This window comes from Prosopis cineraria, unplaced genomic scaffold (assembly GCF_029017545.1).
Source record: "Prosopis cineraria cultivar Desert tree isolate PC_DT_omini unplaced genomic scaffold, ASM2901754v1 PC762, whole genome shotgun sequence".
Classification (NCBI taxonomy): domain Eukaryota; kingdom Viridiplantae; phylum Streptophyta; class Magnoliopsida; order Fabales; family Fabaceae; genus Prosopis; species Prosopis cineraria.
This window is the reverse complement of record NW_026556087.1, coordinates 1-19,380: the sequence shown is the minus strand read 5'-3', so window position 1 is coordinate 19,380 and position 19,380 is coordinate 1. Positions and strand designations below refer to the sequence as shown.

General features: G+C 33.3%; 1 protein-coding gene across 2 annotated transcripts; it reads left to right on the top strand.

The window, feature by feature from the left end:
• The first annotated feature begins 6,437 nt into the window (after nt 1-6,437).
• LOC129298285 (autophagy-related protein 18f-like) lies at nt 6,438-12,957 on the top strand. Of its 2 annotated transcripts, XM_054936685.1 has the most exons (8): nt 6,438-7,454; nt 8,870-9,334; nt 9,423-9,854; nt 10,588-10,824; nt 10,927-11,751; nt 11,844-12,010; nt 12,154-12,554; nt 12,733-12,957. In XM_054936685.1, exons 1-7 carry the CDS (start codon nt 7,254-7,256, stop codon nt 12,512-12,514), a joined length of 2,688 nt encoding a protein of 895 aa, XP_054792660.1. In that variant the 5' UTR covers nt 6,438-7,253; the 3' UTR covers nt 12,515-12,554; nt 12,733-12,957. The 2 variants fall into 2 exon arrangements, with proteins under 2 accessions (XP_054792660.1, XP_054792659.1); XM_054936684.1 differs by having other exon boundaries at nt 12,154-12,957.
• Nucleotides 12,958-19,380: the final 6,423 nt, after the last annotated feature.

Below are 19,380 nucleotides of genomic sequence, written 5' to 3'. Positions count from 1 at the left end.
AACTCAGAAAAGTAATAGTATGCATTTTGTTTTCCCTGTTTCACACTCTAGAATCCGCGTTTTGCGCCTTTTCTTCTGCGTTTTAAGTCAGAGAATTTTAAGTTATTTTTCCTGACTAATTTTTACCGAGTTTTTAATCCCACTTTTTCCTTGGTTTTTTTTTTCAGGCAAGAAAAGCCTTTGTAATCGGTCCTCATTTTGTAATTTTCCTTTTCAACGGTAACCTTACCTACCCTAGATTTGCAATCTCCCGTCCGTTTATACTGTCTGTCATGCTATGTTGCTTTGGATGCACCTACTCCTCCACTCTAAATTATAAAATAATTTAATAAAAAAATATGGTTGTCTTATCATATAAGATAATTTAAAAAAATAAAATTTTATTAATAATATTTTTTAATATTACCTTTTAAATATAGAAAGAATTAAAATAATATTATAATATAATAATTTAATATGTATGAGTATTTTTAAAAATTTATAATTTTATTTTAAAAAATAAGTTTATAAATTGTTATTATTGCATTTTATTGTTACGTATAAACTTGTCTCAAATTATACTATTATAATTTGGAAGGGTACTATCTATGCTCTTTTCATTTTTAAATTAGAATAATTATTTATTTTTAAATATTTCTCTAGTTTACTTATTATAATTTAAATTTCTAAACAAAAAATTAATATGAATATTATAAAGAGGGACATAGTTGAAGGGTTACAATTTTTTTCAACAATTTCAAGATTGTAAAATTGATTAAATTTATATTATATTAAAAATTGAAAGGATTATATGATTATGTATATTTGGACCGTGATGGGGCTATGCTAGTTTCAAACATTGAAACATGTCTTTAGCCAATAATGTTACGTATTATGATTTTCAGAAAGTTAGCGCATAAACAACATGCTTGTCGACAAACATTTAGTCCTTGAATAATTATGAATGGTTTCTTCGACAAACAACAGTTAGTTGAATTTCAGAGAGTCATGTGGTTAAAGTGTGCTTCTAAGGTCAAAGTATATTTAAAGAGGTATTTGTATATCATCAACTAATAATATCTTCACATAAATAGTATGAATTATGAACTAAATTCTTATTAATTAAATTAATATTTATTAATTTATGAATGATTATTATTTTTATATTTTATTAGGCCTGGATACTTTTAATTTATACATTTGATCATCCACCAAATAAGCTGGAGATTTCATTAGGCTATGGGCAAATTTTCATTTTTTTTTCTAAAAAAAATATATTTCATCCTGGTCTAAATACTAAATCCCATTAAAAAGTATAGGACAATTTTAACATAATATCACCCTTAATAAAGTAATTAATTATTTTTAAATTAATGTTATCTTTTTATATTTATCCTGATTTAATAAGGTTTTTCGCTCAAAAATAAATATAAAATAATTTATTTATTAGCAGTACTTTGAAAAAAAACACTTTAATTACATCTTAAAACACTTAAAACACTTTATATTTTTTAATGAAAGAAGTATAAAAGATCAATTTCACTTCTAATAATTTTGACAATCCTTATGTGGAGTATACTTGTGAGAAGAAAACATTTTTTTGGTGACAAAAAGCTTAGGTGAGTTAGTCCAAGAGACTCACCAGATTAGGGCATACTTCTAGATACTAGATGTATAGAGATGTATTTAAAAATCACCTACTAATAAGGTTCTTTCATTGATTATGAGATTTAATCTTGTGATTTTGTGAATTATGAATTAAAACTTTGTCAATTGAGCCAGCTTTACTGGTTTGTTTGAAAAAATATTTAATCTGTATAACATTTGACCCCTAACAATATATAATATTCGGATCAGTGTAAAACTTTAATTGGCTAAACCAGCTAGCAATGCAGTTGGCCCTCACCTGATGACTAAATTCTAAGGTTGTCAAACTCGTGAGTTTAAGTGAATTTGTGACATAGATGTAGATTCGAATCATAAACTCATAAAAGTTTACATCTATTAATAAATAATAATTAAAAATATATAATTAAATAATTAAAATATAAAATATGATCATGATTTAATTTAAATATATTTTAAATATTAATAATTGAAATTAAAATGGGGAAACTAATTTTTGTTCTTTCCTTTTTATTAATATTAATTTTTGTTGTTTGAGTTTTATTTTTTTCTTTGAACATTGTCTTATTGCTTATATGAAGCGAGTTCTACACATTATATGCTTAATTTGCTCAACTCAATTAAAAATTAATAAATTTAACAAGTTTAATTGATTACGTTTGGTTTTAATTTACGAATAAGTTGACACGATGTAAAAATGATAAACTCAAAGAGTTAATTCGTGAGTTTAGCAAAGTTTCATCTAATTCAAGTTTATAAGCAAATTAATGTGATTTTTTAAATTATAAATGTAAAATGTAACATCCTGATTTTTATATAATAAAGAAATTGTGGAATTTAGGTTTTGAGGAAAAAAATGATAATAATAGGAATTTATATTATTTGAGGTTATTTAGAAATAATATTATGATTAGGTATTTAATTATGAATTTAAAAATTTAAATTTAAAATCACATAAGCAATATTTAGTTAAGATATAATACATAAATAATTTTTTTTATGTGTGTGTTAAAAAAAAAAAGAGAAGGTAGAAGGAACAAAAAAAAGGGGGGGTGGAAGGTTGTTGTTTCTAAGTCCCACATTGGTTAGATGAGGGAAGAGAAGAGGTGCCTTCATGTATAAAAAGGAGGGGGTGTGTGCATTAGGAAGCATGAGAGGCTAAGATGCAATTTAGAGAAAATTGCAACTTTGGGCCCAAAGGTTTGAATAATTAAATTCAAACCTATAGTTTTTTTTTAATATAATTTTGGGACTCACAATTCCATTTTTATATTATTTTTCTCTCTTCCTCTCACGTTGCTCGGCGTTTTCTCGCAAGGGGGGATTATTTTCTTTTTTCTTCAAGTATGTTCTAACTTTCCTGTTTAGATTAGCATTTAAAAATTTATTTAATTACAAAATTAATTTTATAGTTATTTTCTAAATAATATTAGCTTTCTAGTGATATGATTATTTTGTAGGATAGAGTAAATATTTTGATTAGGATTTTTCTATAGGATAGTTAATCTGATGATATGATGGATTAAAAATATAGGTTAAAATTCTTAGGGATATAGTAAATATTATAGAATATTTTCTTAAGGTTGAAACTCATGTTTAAGAATTTTTGAGTTAAAATCTAGATCTATATGGTTGAATTTATGTGGAATATGAGATGTAGGGATAAATCTATAATTATTAAATATTTATTTAAGTATGAATAGGTATTTTTGAGATTATAGAAAGGTGATTTGAGGCTTCAGGATAATTCTAAAATTTTTAATTTATTTTTAGATGAATTTTTAGAATGTAGAAGGATGAAATTGCGATACTAGAAGTGAATTGAGGATAAAAAAAAAATAGTTCATTAGGGTACGAGAATTTTAGAAAAGAATTTGGGAAGTTAAATAAGGCATAAATCTTAAATTAGTGTTAATATGGACTATAGATTTAAGACTTTCTAACTATTTAAATTAGAGTTATTTTATGTAACAGTACGGAGCCACCCCTTGGGCCTCGACTCGGTACTGGACTCTGGCCCATCACTGGACCAAAGCCGACTTTCCTACAGGTGGTACTGTGGTTATTCCTCACCACTGCCTCTCCAGGGTCTTTTGGAACCTCCCCAGACTCGAACCTCCAACCACTACCACCTTAACGAAGTTGAGGCGAAGTCTGGTACCATTGAGTCAAGTTGACTGAATGGTACCAGACTTCGCCTCAACTTCGTTAAGGTGGTAGAGGTTGGAGATTCGAGTCTGGGGAGGTTCCAAAAGACCCTGGAGAGGCAGTGGTGAGGAATAACCACAGTACCACCTATAGGAAAGTCGGCTTTGGTCCAGTGATGGGCCAGAGTCCAGTACCGAGTCGAGGCCCAAGGGGTGGCTCCGTACTGTTACATAAAAGGCGCCTTTTATGTAACAGTACGAAGCCACCCCTTGGGCCTCGACTCGGTACTGGACTCTGGCCCATCACTGGACCAAAGCCGACTTTCCTACAGGTGGTACTGTGGTTATTCCTCACCACTGCCTCTCCAGGGTCTTTTGAAACCTCCCCAGACTCGAACCTCCAACCTCTACCACCTTAACGAAGTTGAGGCGAAGTCTGGTACCATTGAGTCAAGTTGACTGAATGGTACCAGACTTCGCCTCAACTTCGTTAAGGTGGTAGAGGTTGGAGGTTCGAGTCTGGGGAGGTTCCAAAAGACCCTGGAGAGGCAGTGGTGAGGAATAACCACAGTACCACCTGTAGGAAAGTCAGCTTTGGTCCAGTGATGGGCCAGAGTCCAGTACCGAGTCTCGCCTTTTATGTAACAGTACGAAGCCACCCCTTGGGCCTCGACTCGGTACTGGACTCTGGCCCATCACTGGACCAAAGCCGACTTTCCTACAGGTGGTACTGTGGTTATTCCTCACCACTGCCTCTCCAGGGTCTTTTGGAACCTCCCCAAACTCGAACCTCCAACCTCTACCACCTTAACGAAGTTGAGGCGAAGTCTGGTACCATTCAGTCAACTTGACTCAATGGTACCAGACTTCGCCTCAACTTCGTTAAGGTGGTAGAGGTTGGAGGTTCGAGTCTGGGGAGGTTCCAAAAGACCCTGGAGAGGCAGTAGTGAGGAATAACCACAGTACCACCTGTAGGAAAGTCGGCTTTGATCCAGTGATGGGCCAGAGTCCAGTACCGAGTCGAGGCCCAAGGGGTGGCTCCGTACTGTTATATAAAAATGATAAACTTAAAGAGTCAACTTGATAATTTGACAATCATATTAAATTCTAATTAATCGGCATCTTCTTACAAGTAGCACTTCAATCTATTAATACAGTTCATCAGAGAAATGTCACAAGCGAGAAAAAAATGTTTTGAAGAATAACATATTTAATACAAGTAAATTCTATTTGTTTTAGCCAACATTAATAATTTAACTCATTGATTATGATAAAATAGTTAGAAATGATTCATATATATGATTAAAAGGAATATTTTTTTTATTGATTTTGAAAGTTAAAAGAGCATCTATAAATTAAAAAAAATAGCTATCATACCAACAAAATAAGTTGAATTGACCAGCGGTAATGGTTAGTTGGTTACAAAGCCTTTGAAAATGGTGGCAAGATTTCCTGCTTCAACGTTGCGTTGTGGTCGCTTCTCTGTTCCTTTGACAACTTGTGTGCCTCGTCTCCGCTTCTCATGCACGCAATGGACTAATGGGCTTGCTCCCTCGTTATCAGGCTTCATAGTCCAGTATCTGGGTAATGCTATCACAAGTCCCGACTTATCCGAGCTAATGTTTACTAGTATTGTTATTGTTAATGGTAACTTTACGAGTATTTTAAGAATACTTTTAATATTTTTATTTAACAAAATGGTATATTTCAAAACTCGAATTTAAGATTTTAAGATAAGATAATTTTAATTCTCTAGCGAGTTGAATCCAGTGCAGATGGTAGAGCTTGTTTATTTTATGGTTAAATAATTACACACACATGATTCCCAACGACGGAAAGATTTCGAGGACATTTGATCAATTTGGAATGATACCAATAACACTAGCACAACCTACAATGAGCGAAGATTTTATGAACAAATTGAAAAAGGATCCAAATTTTGTGGGCATTGATATCGAACACCTCCTAGTTATTAAATTAGACCTTATTCTATGTGACGTGCCATGGGGTCCTACTCCTAACTCCTCAATTTATTACTTAACTTTTTATAATAATTTTATTATATATTTTTGGCGAGTACAGGGAGATGAGCCGCCAACACCTGCCAACAGCAGAGATTTATTGCTCCAAGCCAAAATACTGAGTGGCAGATTATTTCCATCTAGGTTACTACATACACAAGTTTGCACGTAATATGTGGCTGTGAACTTATGAGTATTCGTTCAATGTTTAGCATGTCTAGTGAGAAGGAATTAAAAAAAAAACAAAAAGCAAGAACGAATGCATGATAAGCTGGTAAAACATGCATGGTAATGTTAACTTAATTTGTCAGGGATTACAAAGGATTTCAGAATCACGGGATGTATGAATGGCGAAGAAAAGAAGGAAAGAGAAAATGAATCTAATATACTTTGGCGTGTATAGTGTCTTAATTATGATAATATCGACTTTGCATCGAATGCATTTCTCAATTAATCCGTCATTTTTACAGTTTTACAGATCCTTCCGTTCCATGAATCTAAACAAGAGCAAGGTTGATATTAACTAATCAGGAAGATGAACGAGAGTGACAGCTAATGTGGGACTTAACACAAGACGTGTAGGAGAGAGAGAGGGGGGGTGTTAGCGCGGTTAGGTTAGCTTAATTCACCAACGTGATTTCCGAAGGAAACACAAATTAATTTTCCACCAAACCCCGAAACTCGAAAAGAAAAATAAAAAAAATTGAGACTTTGAGAGAAAGAGTGAATAGGAGAGACGTAAAAGGAGAGTCCTTTCGTATTTTGCTTTGATTGGTTTCTTCGTTATCCCGTCTTCCTCGATTCCTTTCCCCTTCCCCTACCACGTTCTCACTGTTTCTCTTTTCCCAGATCTCTTCTGGGTTTCCTGCGATTCCTCGGCTGTTTTCAGTTTCTGAGCCCTAAACGTTGATTCTCCAATTATTTGTTATAATTCATTTCTTATTTTTTTTGTACGGACATATCAATTCAAATTCCAAATTCAAAACTAAACTGTTTCATTTTCTGCCCCTGTAAATTGTTGGATTGATTTTTTGTAATTAGTAGGAAGTCATTTATTAAAGTGGATTCAACCTGTAAATCGATTGTAGTTTGAATTTGGTCTTTCCGGTGTTAAAACAAGGAAACAAATTCAGATCATTTTCCTTCAATTTGTTTCCGCATAACCAGTTTTCAGCTTCGTCTTGGCTTCTTGTTTTTATCAAAAGAGCGAAAAATTGGAGCTGCAACACGGCGAGGATTTGAAACGAATTTGTTTTGCTTGGAGTTGTGAGCTTCGGCGGTTAATTGATATTTGTATGTTTTCGCCGAGGTGAAGGAGATGGAGACAGTTGTGACGTGAGAGATTGTGAATTGGTGCCGTTATTTTCTTCACGGTGGCTCAAAAGAGAAATAGCCTGGTTTATGATTGAAGGTGTATTTGCAGAATCGGTGATTATTCTGCTGTGCTTAGCTCCTATTTTTCATTTCGTTGGTTCTGGGAATGAAGAAGGATGACCAGAAACTACATCAGGGAGGTCCAATGCCTCGCCCAGGGCGAACTAATGGATTAATTCCGAGCTCATTCCGTGCTCTCTCAAGCTACCTGAGGGTTGTTTCCTCTGGTGCTTCCACCGTTGCACGGTCAGCAGCATCCGTTGCGTCCTCGATTCTCGACAGGGATAGTGACGCTGACCATGATCAGGTATGAGTTTTGCTTGGGTATCCAGGGTTACTCTTGAATTTAAACCACCCAAAAAAAAAAAAAACTTCGTTGATATTTATCATGAACTTGTTGAGTAAAAGCTGAAATTTGTAAGTGGTTGGTAATATAGATGCTGGTCGTCAATGATACGAGGCATTAACTACTGGTTGTGAGGAATGATATTTATTAATTGCATATCCCGTCAACATCTTGCGTCCCTGATTAAAACATGAGAGAGTATATACTCAAAATCTAGTTTGTTTGCTGATAGTTAAGTTGTACACGTAAAGTGATTTTCAATTCGTAAATTCTTTTGGTTTTTTTGTTGAATTGGTGTTGATTTCCTATCTTGATTATGATTTATGCAATAGAATGTAGTTTATCATGCTTAATTTCTTTTTATGGGTGAAGAAGATGAGTAGGTCATCATTTTACCCAAGTAGGCAAATGTGGACACTAGCTTAACAAAGTTGTAACTGCCAGTTTATGAAGCTCTGAACATTGTATATCACGTTCATTTTGCAATCCTTCATGGAACAGAACGTTTCTAAAAAGTTAATCTTGAGATGTGGGCTACAGTGTTGGATGTGGTCCCATTTAGTTTGCCGTCTTGAACTACCATGTCTATTGATGAATATACATAAAATAATTTGGTTGCTTTTTAAGGAATACTGAATTTTGTCGCCTACAAGGCAGGGGAATGCTGCATGGTCTGATATAATAGGTTAAATCTTGGTCAAGAAGTTTTGGTTGCCTTTTTGTCTGTTGGGCCGTTGACAGGGTTTACCTTTGCAGAATGGTCAGCTAACGAGTATGTCTGACATGGCTTTGTCCCTATTTATTTAAATTCACATTGTTTTTCTAAACTGACTTTATCTTTGTTCTTGGTCAGTCAGATATGTCTTACTGGCATATGCTTTATTTATCCCTTAGTGACAGAAATTTCACTGGTTGAGTGGCTGATTTAGTTTATGTAATATTTTATCTTTTCTATTCTTGATAACTATGGGGGATAAGGGTTTTTGTATAGGTGCTTTTGACACATCTGATATAGGAAATGTCAAAAAGTATTATTAAATTAACTGTCATGTTGTCATGCTAACTATGATAGTAGGCACTCGTATTTTGATGGTGAAGCTGTTTCTTGGAAATTCTAGTTCCTTTCCATTTTCAAGTCCATCTTCTCATTTCCACTCTTAGCTGCTATAGATTTTAGTTATAGAGCTATTTTTGGGTGTGATTTCCACCTGTCTTTTCAAGATTCCAATCTTTAAACTCAATTTTTTGTTGAGTTTCTGAGAACTCTTGCTGCAGCTCTTCATAATGAGTTATTGATATTTTATTTGGCATTTGCATATTCGAAGTTAGCCATAGGAATGAGATGACTCATATCAGTTATTTTTAAAATTGTGAAGGTTATCTGGGCTGGGTTTGACAAGTTAGAGGTGGAGGGAGATGTCATTCGGAAAGTTCTTCTTCTAGGCTATCGAACTGGGTTCCAGGTTTGGGACATTGAAGATTCCAAGAATGTGCAAGACCTAGTTTCCAGACATGATGGTCCTGTTTCTTTTATGCAAATGCTATCGAAACCAATTGCATCAAAGAGATCAGAAGATAAGTTTGCAGACAGATGGCCGCTGTTGGTTGTTTGTACTGATGGAATTTTTGCTGGAGGCAGTAACATTCAAGATGGTTTTGTCTCCTCTTGCAATGGAAGCACTTTAAACTGCCATGACCAAGTGAATGGCATTTATCTGCCAACTACTGTTCAGTTTTATTCTTTGAGATCCCAATCATATGTACATGTACTAAAGTTTAGGTCAGCTATTTATTCTGTTAGGTGTAGTTCTCGAGTTGTTGCTGTTGCTCAATCCACTCAGGTATAATTTTCAATATTCATCGCAAGCACCTTTAATATCTAATTGCAAGAACCTTTTTGGATTGTTTAGTGAAGTTTCTATCTTGCAGGTACATTGTTTCAATGCCACTACATTAGAAAGGGAATATACTCTACTTACAAATCCTATTGTCATGAGCTTTCCTGTTACTGGAGGTATAGGTTATGGACCACTGTCAGTGGGTCCAAGATGGCTGGCTTATAGTGGAAGCCCTGTTGTAGTCTCAAATTCTGGGCGTGTCAATCCCCAACATCTGACACCTTCTGCAAGTTTTCCTGGTTTTTCTTCGAATGGGAGCTTGGTTGCACACTATGCCAAAGAGTCAAGCAAGCAACTTGCTGCAGGCATAGTCACACTTGGAGATATAGGGTACAAGAAGCTTTCTAGATACTGCTCTGAGCTGCGACCTGATAGTAATGGTTCTTCACCATCTGCAAACTCTAGCTGGAAGGGCAATGGAACCAGTAATGGCCATTTGGGGGATTTGGATAATATTGGAATGGTTGGTTCTGTTTGTTCCTGATTTTAGTTTATTTATAACTGGATAGGCAACTGCCGTGCTTGATTCTCTTTCAGGCTCTGATATGTCAATGCTACCATATCTTAGGTTTTGGTTGGTGGTTTGATGTGAAAATTAGTTGTGACAAAATTTTTCTAGTACCAGCCCTCATCCTTGGTTCAAATCTAGACTCATCTTTACTGACACTCATCTTTCTGGATATGGGATGCTGTTGCAAATTTGAAATTTCTTGTGAGTTTATGTTGAATATCTTGAAAATTAAGTGGTGAAGAGGGGAAAAATAGAAGCATAGTTTGCAACTTAAAAGTTATGTGATTACCCTTATTCACCTTCTTGAATCATTGACTCACTGACTCACTGAACATAGGAATTGCATGAAACATCTATTGACACCTGATGAGAATTATAATAAAGGAGGATCCCCCCCTCGATGATTCTCATCCAGGAACTTTGTTACTCTATTTTGTATTGAAGCAGCTGGAATTTTTGCATTAAAGTCCATTTGGCACAAAACGAGAAGGAGAATGTGAATGAAAAATTTCTCTCATAGACATGAGATGTTCTCTTTCCGAATAATTTTCTTTGGCATCTACCAAATTCAACTAAAAATACTTTCCCTTGCACTTTTTTCTTTTCCTCAAAATATTTTTTCAAAATACTGAACACGGCCTAAATTCAAGGCTTTCTTCCTGAGATATCTTGTGTTTTCTGTCAGGTCATTGTCAGAGACATTGTCAGTAAAAGTGTTGTTGCTCAATTCCGAGCCCACAAAAGTCCTATTTCAGCCTTATGCTTTGATCCTAGCGGCACTATTTTAGTGACTGCTTCAGTTCAGGGGCATAATATTAATGTTTTTAAGATAATGCCTGGACACTCTGACAGTTTGGCATCTGATGTTGGCGGTCCTTCTTATGTTCATCTTTATAGGCTACAGCGTGGCTTTACAAATGCAGTGAGCGAACACTTTCCTGTTATCTCTTTTCCTTTTGTATGTGTGCCTGCGCGCACAAAAGCAACAGGGATATTTCTCATCTATACATGTTGAATTTTTCAGGTAATTCAAGATATCAGTTTCAGTGATGATAGTAACTGGATTATGATTAGTTCCTCAAGAGGCACTAGCCATTTGTTTGCCATAAATCCTCTAGGAGGATCTGTAAATATTCAGTCCTATGATGCAAGTTTTACATCAAAAAATGGTGGATTGGGCGTTATGACTGACCCAGCGGTTCAGTGGCCTCCTAATTTGAGTTCACAAATTCCTAAAGAACAGAGTATGTGCGCAACTGGGCCGCCAATCACACTTTCTGTTGTATGCAGGATTAGAAATGGAAATAATGGCTGGAGAAGCACTGTAAGTGGTGCAGCTGCTGCTGCAACAGGCAGAACAAGCTTGCAGTCTGGAGTTATTGCTTCGTCTTTTTGTAACTGCAAAGGGAGTGCCTTGTATGTTGGCGCGAACCGTTTTAAGACAAAATATCACCTGTTGGTTTTTTCATCAACTGGTTCTATGATACAATATGCTCTCGGGACATCAATGGGTCAAAATTCAGTAGTTTCTGGATTAACCCATGCATATGAATCTGCATTAGAGGTTGACACAAGATTGGTTGTTGAGGCTATTCAGAAGTGGAATATATGCCAGAGACACAATCGAAGAGAACGAGAGGATAATATGGACATATATGGTGAAAATGGAACTTCAGATAGCAACAAAATATATCCTGTAGAGATGAAGGATGAGAATACCAGTAGGTTAAAACTCGAGAATGTAATCATGAAAGTAAATTCCCAGCCTGACGAAGAGCATCATTTGTACTTTTCAGAAGCAGAACTTCAGACTCACCAAGCTCAAACTCCAGTGTGGGCAAAGCAAGAGGTTTTATTTATATTTACTATAAATAATATATGTAATGCTTATCATGCATTCTTTTTCTTGACGGTTAAATGAATAATTCTGTTGCCAACCAGATATATTTTCATCCAATGGTGAAAGAGGAGGGCATATTGAATGAGGAATCTACTTCAGAAGGGGAAATTGATGTTGAAAGAATTCCTACGCATGTAATTGAAGCTAGGGCCAAGGACTTAGTTCCAATTTTCGACTATCTTCAGCCACGAAGTTCCCAACAAACAAGGTTTGGTGATGCGATAGATAATTGGTTAATATCTTCAGATATTATTTTGTCATAGTACTTATGACTATGATTTCTTGTTTGATGTGCTTCTAAAACTCTGCAGAGTGGTAGCAGTAGCTTATTATGTATATTATTTTTTATAGGACTCCTTCTGTAAATGGTGAAGTAAATGAAGCACAGCTACATCAGACTTCTGTGATTCATGGTAAAGACACAATTTCAGAGGGAAGCAACAAAGACTCTACTGACTGGATGACAAATTATGGCGGCCTTGCACGCGAGATAGACAGCAACATTGTAGGGGATTGGAATGATCATCTGGGATCACTAGAAACTAACGGCTTTGTAAATAAGAATGACAGCGACACCCTTGAAGCCAATAATTGCGATGAGGTTGTAAATAATAGAGAGCACTTAAACATGGAGGCTCAACTCATGCTTGTAAATAATGACAAAGAAGGCTTCAAGAAAATGGAGAATCACTTTGAGGACAACTTGAAGTAAAGGGAATGCTTCCTGTTCTGATTTAGATGTTTCTTACATGGTAAGTTTCTTGAGATGATTGAACTGTTTTCTGGAGTCAATCAATCAAGTGGAAGTGCCGAGTTGATAGGATACTAAAAGAATGTTGGATTGGTTGTACTTCCTTCTTTGTACTGAACTATACATGTTTACTACGTTAATAATGAGCTCGTTCATTTCCTAAACTCTTTTCCATTCAGGCATGGGAATATTATTTGGACTTCAATCGGGAAGCTTAATTACAGTGTTATTATAGTTGTTGGAAGGGCGGAGAAACTTGAGGAGTGAAGGCCTGAGTATAAAGCCAAGTTATGGATGCTATATGTTAGATTTCTTCTGTCAAACTTGTACACAACACAGATTGTATAATAGGAAAACCAGTTGTGATGTGTACATAATAGAATTACTTTTAATGTGTTCTGGCCTCTCTCTCTCTCATTTTTTATTAGTGCTTCTATGCGTTTGATTTTAGATTTATGGCAGTCAGTCTTCAGAATTTGGCCTCTTTTAATGTTAGATTTGGTATTTTTGGCACGATTCTTAAATAAATAGGATGGAAATAAATATGGGAAAGTAAATGTTTGTTGAGAAATTTTTCGGTAAATCAGGTCCATCATGTTATTTTTGATCTGGCCAATCAAAATATAATAATTCACCTTATTTTAATCCTAGCTAACAATTTATGGACCTATTTTATTTTAATCCTTGTCACTTCCTTTTCATCCATAGCCATTTTCCTTTTTCTAGCACAAAATATTCCTTTTTCTCCTGAAACCCAGTAGCTGCCGATTAAGAAGAAAGCCCAGTCACTGGGTCTGGACTCCCGGATGGAAAAGAGGTATGAGGAGCTAAAATGTCAAAAAAAGTTGAAGTGCAAAGATTTAGAATACTTAAAAAAAATATAGAGACTTATAGCAAAATTTAAACAAAGTATAAGATTTTAAAGTTATATTTTTTTAAAAATAAATTATGAAACTGCCAACAAGTATTAAAGTAAGGTAAATTGTTATATTCTGATTGGTTAGGTTGTAAATGAAGTGTAGACTAGGCTTATCTAAGAATTTCTTATTATATGTTTGAAAGAAATGCATATTGATATGATAAGAAAAATATTTATAAATACAATTGAAATGGCTGAAAATTATCATTTAAAATGAATATGCTTTATTCTTTGGGATGTATTTTGAGAACCCCCCCCCCCAAAAAAAATTCATGATTTGTTAGAATATAATGTGTAATGGCGATAATATTTTCGCTGATGCTGTTATATATTTATATTATTATCATTATACCCAAGGTCAAAAAAGATATGTTATTATACCAAGTTATACTCACTCTTGACGTTAAAAATTTAAAATTATATGACTTTTAGGTTATTCTAAAAATGTACACTTTTTTCACCCATAAAACTTACAAATGTTTTCAGAAACAAAATATTTTAGAAATGCTTGTATGATTAGAATAAATTTATGGTTGACCATAGTGCCAAGTGTTCTAATTTTTTTTTTTTTTGATGTTGTTCATACTGAAAAATTATGAATTTGACAGATTCTATGAATTCTATATAGTGAGTGCAAGACTTTTTGAAATGGTCTTACAGTTAGACCTGATGATATAGTTTGTACGGACAGAATAATTTTATGTGGACCCCCCCCGGGAGTTTTAAAAGAAACAACACAGGAAAAAATGGGCGAAGAAAACAATATCATACAGAAATAGAGCCACTGTTCTGTTCAGTTGCCACAAGCTCTTGATTTGAAATTACTAAATAATTGTCCTTTTGTTTAACTCTATTTTTGAGAAAAAAGAAAATAAATATTACACATGGTTTAAGTAATTGACTCGTTCAGAAAAGTGCTACAACTAAGGTTGTTGAGGAACAAGAAAATGTATAGTACACTTGCAAATAAAGCATTTGAAATCATTTTCCTCTTTTTTTTTTAAAAAAAAACTAATTCTCATCTCTTTATCCATTCCTATTAGACCAAGTATGAATTCATGGCTTGTTACTTTAAAAATAATTTAATTACAAATGTGAAGGCTTGTTAAAAATTTTATATTATTGATTGGAAAAACACACTACAACTTTAATTTGTAAACTAAATATTCTCAATATTATATCACTGTTCACATAAATATTCGCTGGCAGATCAACATTGAAGTTGAGATGATGGTCAAGAAAACATTTAACATCGTATATCCAACAAGAAACTCACGTCATAATGTCATAATAAATCAACATTGAAAACCATTTTTCAATTACTTTAATTTATGGATCATCTAACTCTAATACATGTGTTATATCAATAATAGCTTAGTATTATCTTTGTTTGATCCCAAAAATAAATATCTCATCTTTGATTATGAAATAAAATATTACTACCTATTACCAAGCACTGATAATTCATGGTTTTCTCACTTTATCAACATCTTTTCTTCCAAATTAAAGAAGCAATTTCACTTTCACTCATTGCATAATATTCAATCATATTCACACATATATTGCGGACAATTAAATGGTAGAACGAAATATAGTTTAGTAATTATGAAATACTTGATGTATATAACTCTTATAATATTATAAATTGCAAATTATAATAACTAAATGAGTTGTTAAGTTCTAAAATTGATCACTAATTTGGCTAATGTCTTATCATCAATCCTCAAGAACTATTTTTGTCAATCAAACTTATTTTGGGTTGTGTTTTATTGAATTGTTTATAGCTTCACGAAATTAAAAAAATAAACAGATAAATATATTCTGCTCAAGGCATATTCATTAATTTTGTCTTTATAGAGAAAGCTTGTCACATCATGTCCTCAATCTTGTTTGTTTCTAATTTCTGTAAAATTGTCCTCTCTTTAATTAATTCAATTTTTCATTCAAAAGATATGTAATTTTTCATATAAAAATAAAAGACAAGTCAAATGATGATAAAGATATACAGACGGTGGAAACTTCATTATTGTTGAAACTAAGGAATTTTATTATTATTATGAAGAGCACAAGATAAGAATATTCCAGATTTGTAAGCTAGCTGCATCACAAGTTATTAAGAGATTTGATCATTGAACTTTGTTTTTGAGCCGATCACAATTTCATCCAAGGCTTCACCATCGTCATCTTGGAGCCCAGAAAATACATGAACAAGCCAATAAGTTCTGGAATTTTCAGAGATTCAGAGAAGCCATCGAGTAATAGTTCAACCTGTAAGGTAAGTGGAATTCCAAAGTTTAATTTCTCTTCTTTTATCTTTAGGTTTTATGTTAATTAGTAATTAGACATACATTAATGCACAGTGTGAAATATAAGATGCATTATGAACAACATAATTATGGATTTTATCGATACATCCTTTAATTTTAATTTATTCATTATTTTTATTTGGGTCCTCAAGTTCATAATTCTTTATTATTAGATTAAGTTTAACAAGTTGGCTTTAGAACACAGTAAGGTAGCTAATGAACGAGTCAAAAATGGACGGTTCTCTTTGGTGAAAGAAATTATAAAATCTCATGACAAACAAGAAGAAGCATGTGGTCTTTCCATTTATGAGTTTGTAGTACATTCACAATCACATGACAATAAAAGAATTGATAAGATGAAGGAAAAATTACATACAGGTCTCACATAAAAAAATTAATTACTGTAAGGTCTATTAACAATTGATATGTTGATTAAATCATCTTATGTTAGTTGTTAACAGATCTCATAATAATTAATTTTTTTATGTAGTATTTTAACATAATTTTTTTTAAGGTAAGATGAAAGTACTTGAACCTAAGGTAATGAAAATATAATAAGATATTGAATAAGTCAAAACATCATCATGATCCGACCTATTATTAATAAATTAATATATTTTGAATAATATATTCTTAAAATAATGAAGAACCAATTATCCATAATCATTAAAACAATGACTAAATTCAAATAAAAGCAATATATAGTAAAAAAAAAAAGGAAGATCCATATTTTATAATTTTAGAATATATCACATATCTTTCCCTATATGTTTATCATTCTTTATTTCCTACGCTTATTAAGTACAAACATACATGAAGTATAGCTTAAACATATTAATTATATTTTTTAAAAATAAAAAATTTTGACCAGTTCACCACTAGTTCTCTTCTTCCTTGATTTTCTCATTATGCCAAAACTAGTCATGTGACCAATTCTTGATTCAATTAATCGAGCCGGCCAGCCTCATACGGTTCTCATGACAATGCTAAAATCTAAATGAAAAATTATGAATACTTCAAAGGGCGCATTTGTTATTGACAAGATATATCCCAACATAATATCGATATGGTCAAAAGCCACTTTTTCTCATGTCCCAAAAAAAATGCCACTTTTTACTAAAAAAAAAAAAGCCACTTGTACTAATTTCTAGTTAATTGATTAATTAAACATAAGACCTTATGATTTCATATCGCCACAAACCCACCATTCACAGTTTAGGATGGTGTGAGGATAAATCTTCTGTTGCCGAGATAAGATTCTACTAAAGAGGGGAAAAAGACAACGGAAAAGGTAAAATGAGAGTGAGACTAAGATGACAAATTTTATCATGTTGATTTATTCAAAATATATACCAACACTAAATCAAGTCATGAATGATATAGTTTATTTTTCAGACTAACAAAATTAAACCCCCAAGATCTTTGTCATGTTGATAACAAATTTACAATTGATAATAACGTTATACTGTAATACGTAAGGCTATCAGAAAAGAAAGTGTATAATACGTAAGTGACTTCTCATCTGGTTGATTTTTAACTGTTCAATTTACTGATAATTACACAAGATATTTATTGTTATCCTGACATTCCAAGAGTCACCACTAGCACCATATTAAAAAACGGAGTAAAAAAATCTTAGTTTCAAATCCATATTTTTACTCTGGCAAAAATAAAAACCTACATATTTTCAAAGGAAAAAAAGTAGTAAATTAATGTACAATACTACACACCAACTAAAAATTCTAGCTATTATTACAGACAAAATTCTTAAGCTCGCGGAAGTGTTTGTTCTTTGATTTTCTATATTCTTAAAAGAACAGACATAGATGTTAAAGTATTGTAATTGTTTCCTGAGTTTTCACTCCATCGACTACAACCTCGACCCCACCAAATATATATATACATACATATACATACATATACATATATATATATATATATAGAGAGAGAGAGAGAGAGAGCTAGTCATTTTCCATGTAGAAGTCCTGCTTCTGTCATAGTCCAAACTTAACATATCCTAGCAAAAACTAAACTTGATTTGCAGGCAAAGGCAACAAGCATTCACCAAACCAAAAAAAAAAAAAAAAAGTCCAACAGAAGGGGGGAAAAACATGCTTAATTTTTAATTACAATGTTGTTCTTATTATCATCCTTCTTCTTCTTTTTTTTTCCTTTCTTCATTTGCATTTTTTTCCCCTCGCTCCTTGAAAACCAAGCTTGAATCAAACAAAACAAAGAAGAAGCCATCTATCTGCCATCCTCTCAGTCCTATGTCTCTTTCTCTTTAACAACCACAACTTCACCTTAAAAATTATATATTAAAGTCCTCAAAATCCCCTCTTCATCTCTCCCAAATGTTAAGCAACGTTAGGTAACACATTGCTATACCCTTAAAACCCTTTTACACCATAACACAACCTCACTTCTCTTCTTCCTCCTCCTCCTCTCTGTTCATGATCATCAGGTGCTGAATTCCCTACCAGCCAATGAAGAAGTAACTTCTGTTACTGCTATGTACCACTAAGGAGGAACGTAAGAATCCAAAGAATAAGGTTGTGAGTTTTTGTGCCTTGTTTAGCCAAAATGCAGCTTCACATATCACCAAGTTTGAGGCATGTGACTGTGCTTCCTGGAAAAGGGTTCAAAGATTTCATTAAAGTGAAGATAGCATCAAGGAGAGTGTCCTACAGGATGCTCTTCTATTCACTCTTGCTCTTCACTTTCCTTCTTCGCTTTGTGTTTGTGTTGACTGCTGTGAACACCATTGATGGCGATTTCAAGTGCTCTACCATAGGTACATTTCTCTGTTATCTGCTTCTCTCATCTCTTTCTTTTTCTCTGTATATCAATAGCTTTGGGATCTGTATGTTATGCATAGCGATGTTTGGGTTGCCAAGTAATTCGCTCCTGAACATGGAATTTCGAAGAACTTGGAATTCATTAATATAAATATAAAATCTGGTGACTTGTCTCATCCTCCATATAACTTCTCCTTTTTTTTTTAAACCCTTTCAGTCTTCGTTTACACCTGTGGGTTTCGTGTAATTTTTTTTTTATTTTTTCAAATATTATAGAGATGGGTATGAGTTTTTAGGAAATTTTAAAGCATTCAGCCAATAAATGAAAAAATAATCAAACATGCACTTTCGTAAGCTCTTTTCTCCCCCTCTTTTTGGGACTTCGGCTAAATTTCCGACAGAAAAATAGTGTAATAATACATGATATGGCAATCAATATGGAAAATGCAAACGTACAATGGAGTCTAGGTTATTGCAATCCTTTTTGGTTCAATGTTATAATTGAGTAATTCCTTGTCGGCTTGATTTAAAACGTCATGGGATTTTTTTTATCATTTTAAAGATCCCGAAAACAGATTATTAAGATTTGTCAAAAGATACTGTTGGGGAAAATTTCGGCTAAGAGGTTGCCACCTCTTTCTTTTAAACATAACAAGTTAAATTACGTGATTATATTACTCATTCATTTTCACATTTCGAAGAAGCTGTTGTTCCTATTGAAACAAATAAATAAACAATAAGAACATATTTCAATACAAAAAGTCTCAGTTAGTTCTGCGCGAGACACGTGAAATTGTAATATAT

What these genes read in the sequence shown, in the direction of transcription:
- LOC129298285 (XM_054936685.1), top strand. Translation starts at nt 7,254, where the DNA reads ATGAAGAAGGATGACCAGAAACTACATCAGGGAGGTCCAATGCCTCGC. An exon ending in GTGACGCTGACCATGATCAG is followed by an intron (nt 7,455 to 8,869) that starts GTATGAGTTTTG and finishes AAAATTGTGAAG; the next exon opens with GTTATCTGGGCTGGGTTTGA. An exon ending in CAGTGTGGGCAAAGCAAGAG is followed by an intron (nt 11,752 to 11,843) that starts GTTTTATTTATA and finishes GTTGCCAACCAG; the next exon opens with ATATATTTTCATCCAATGGT.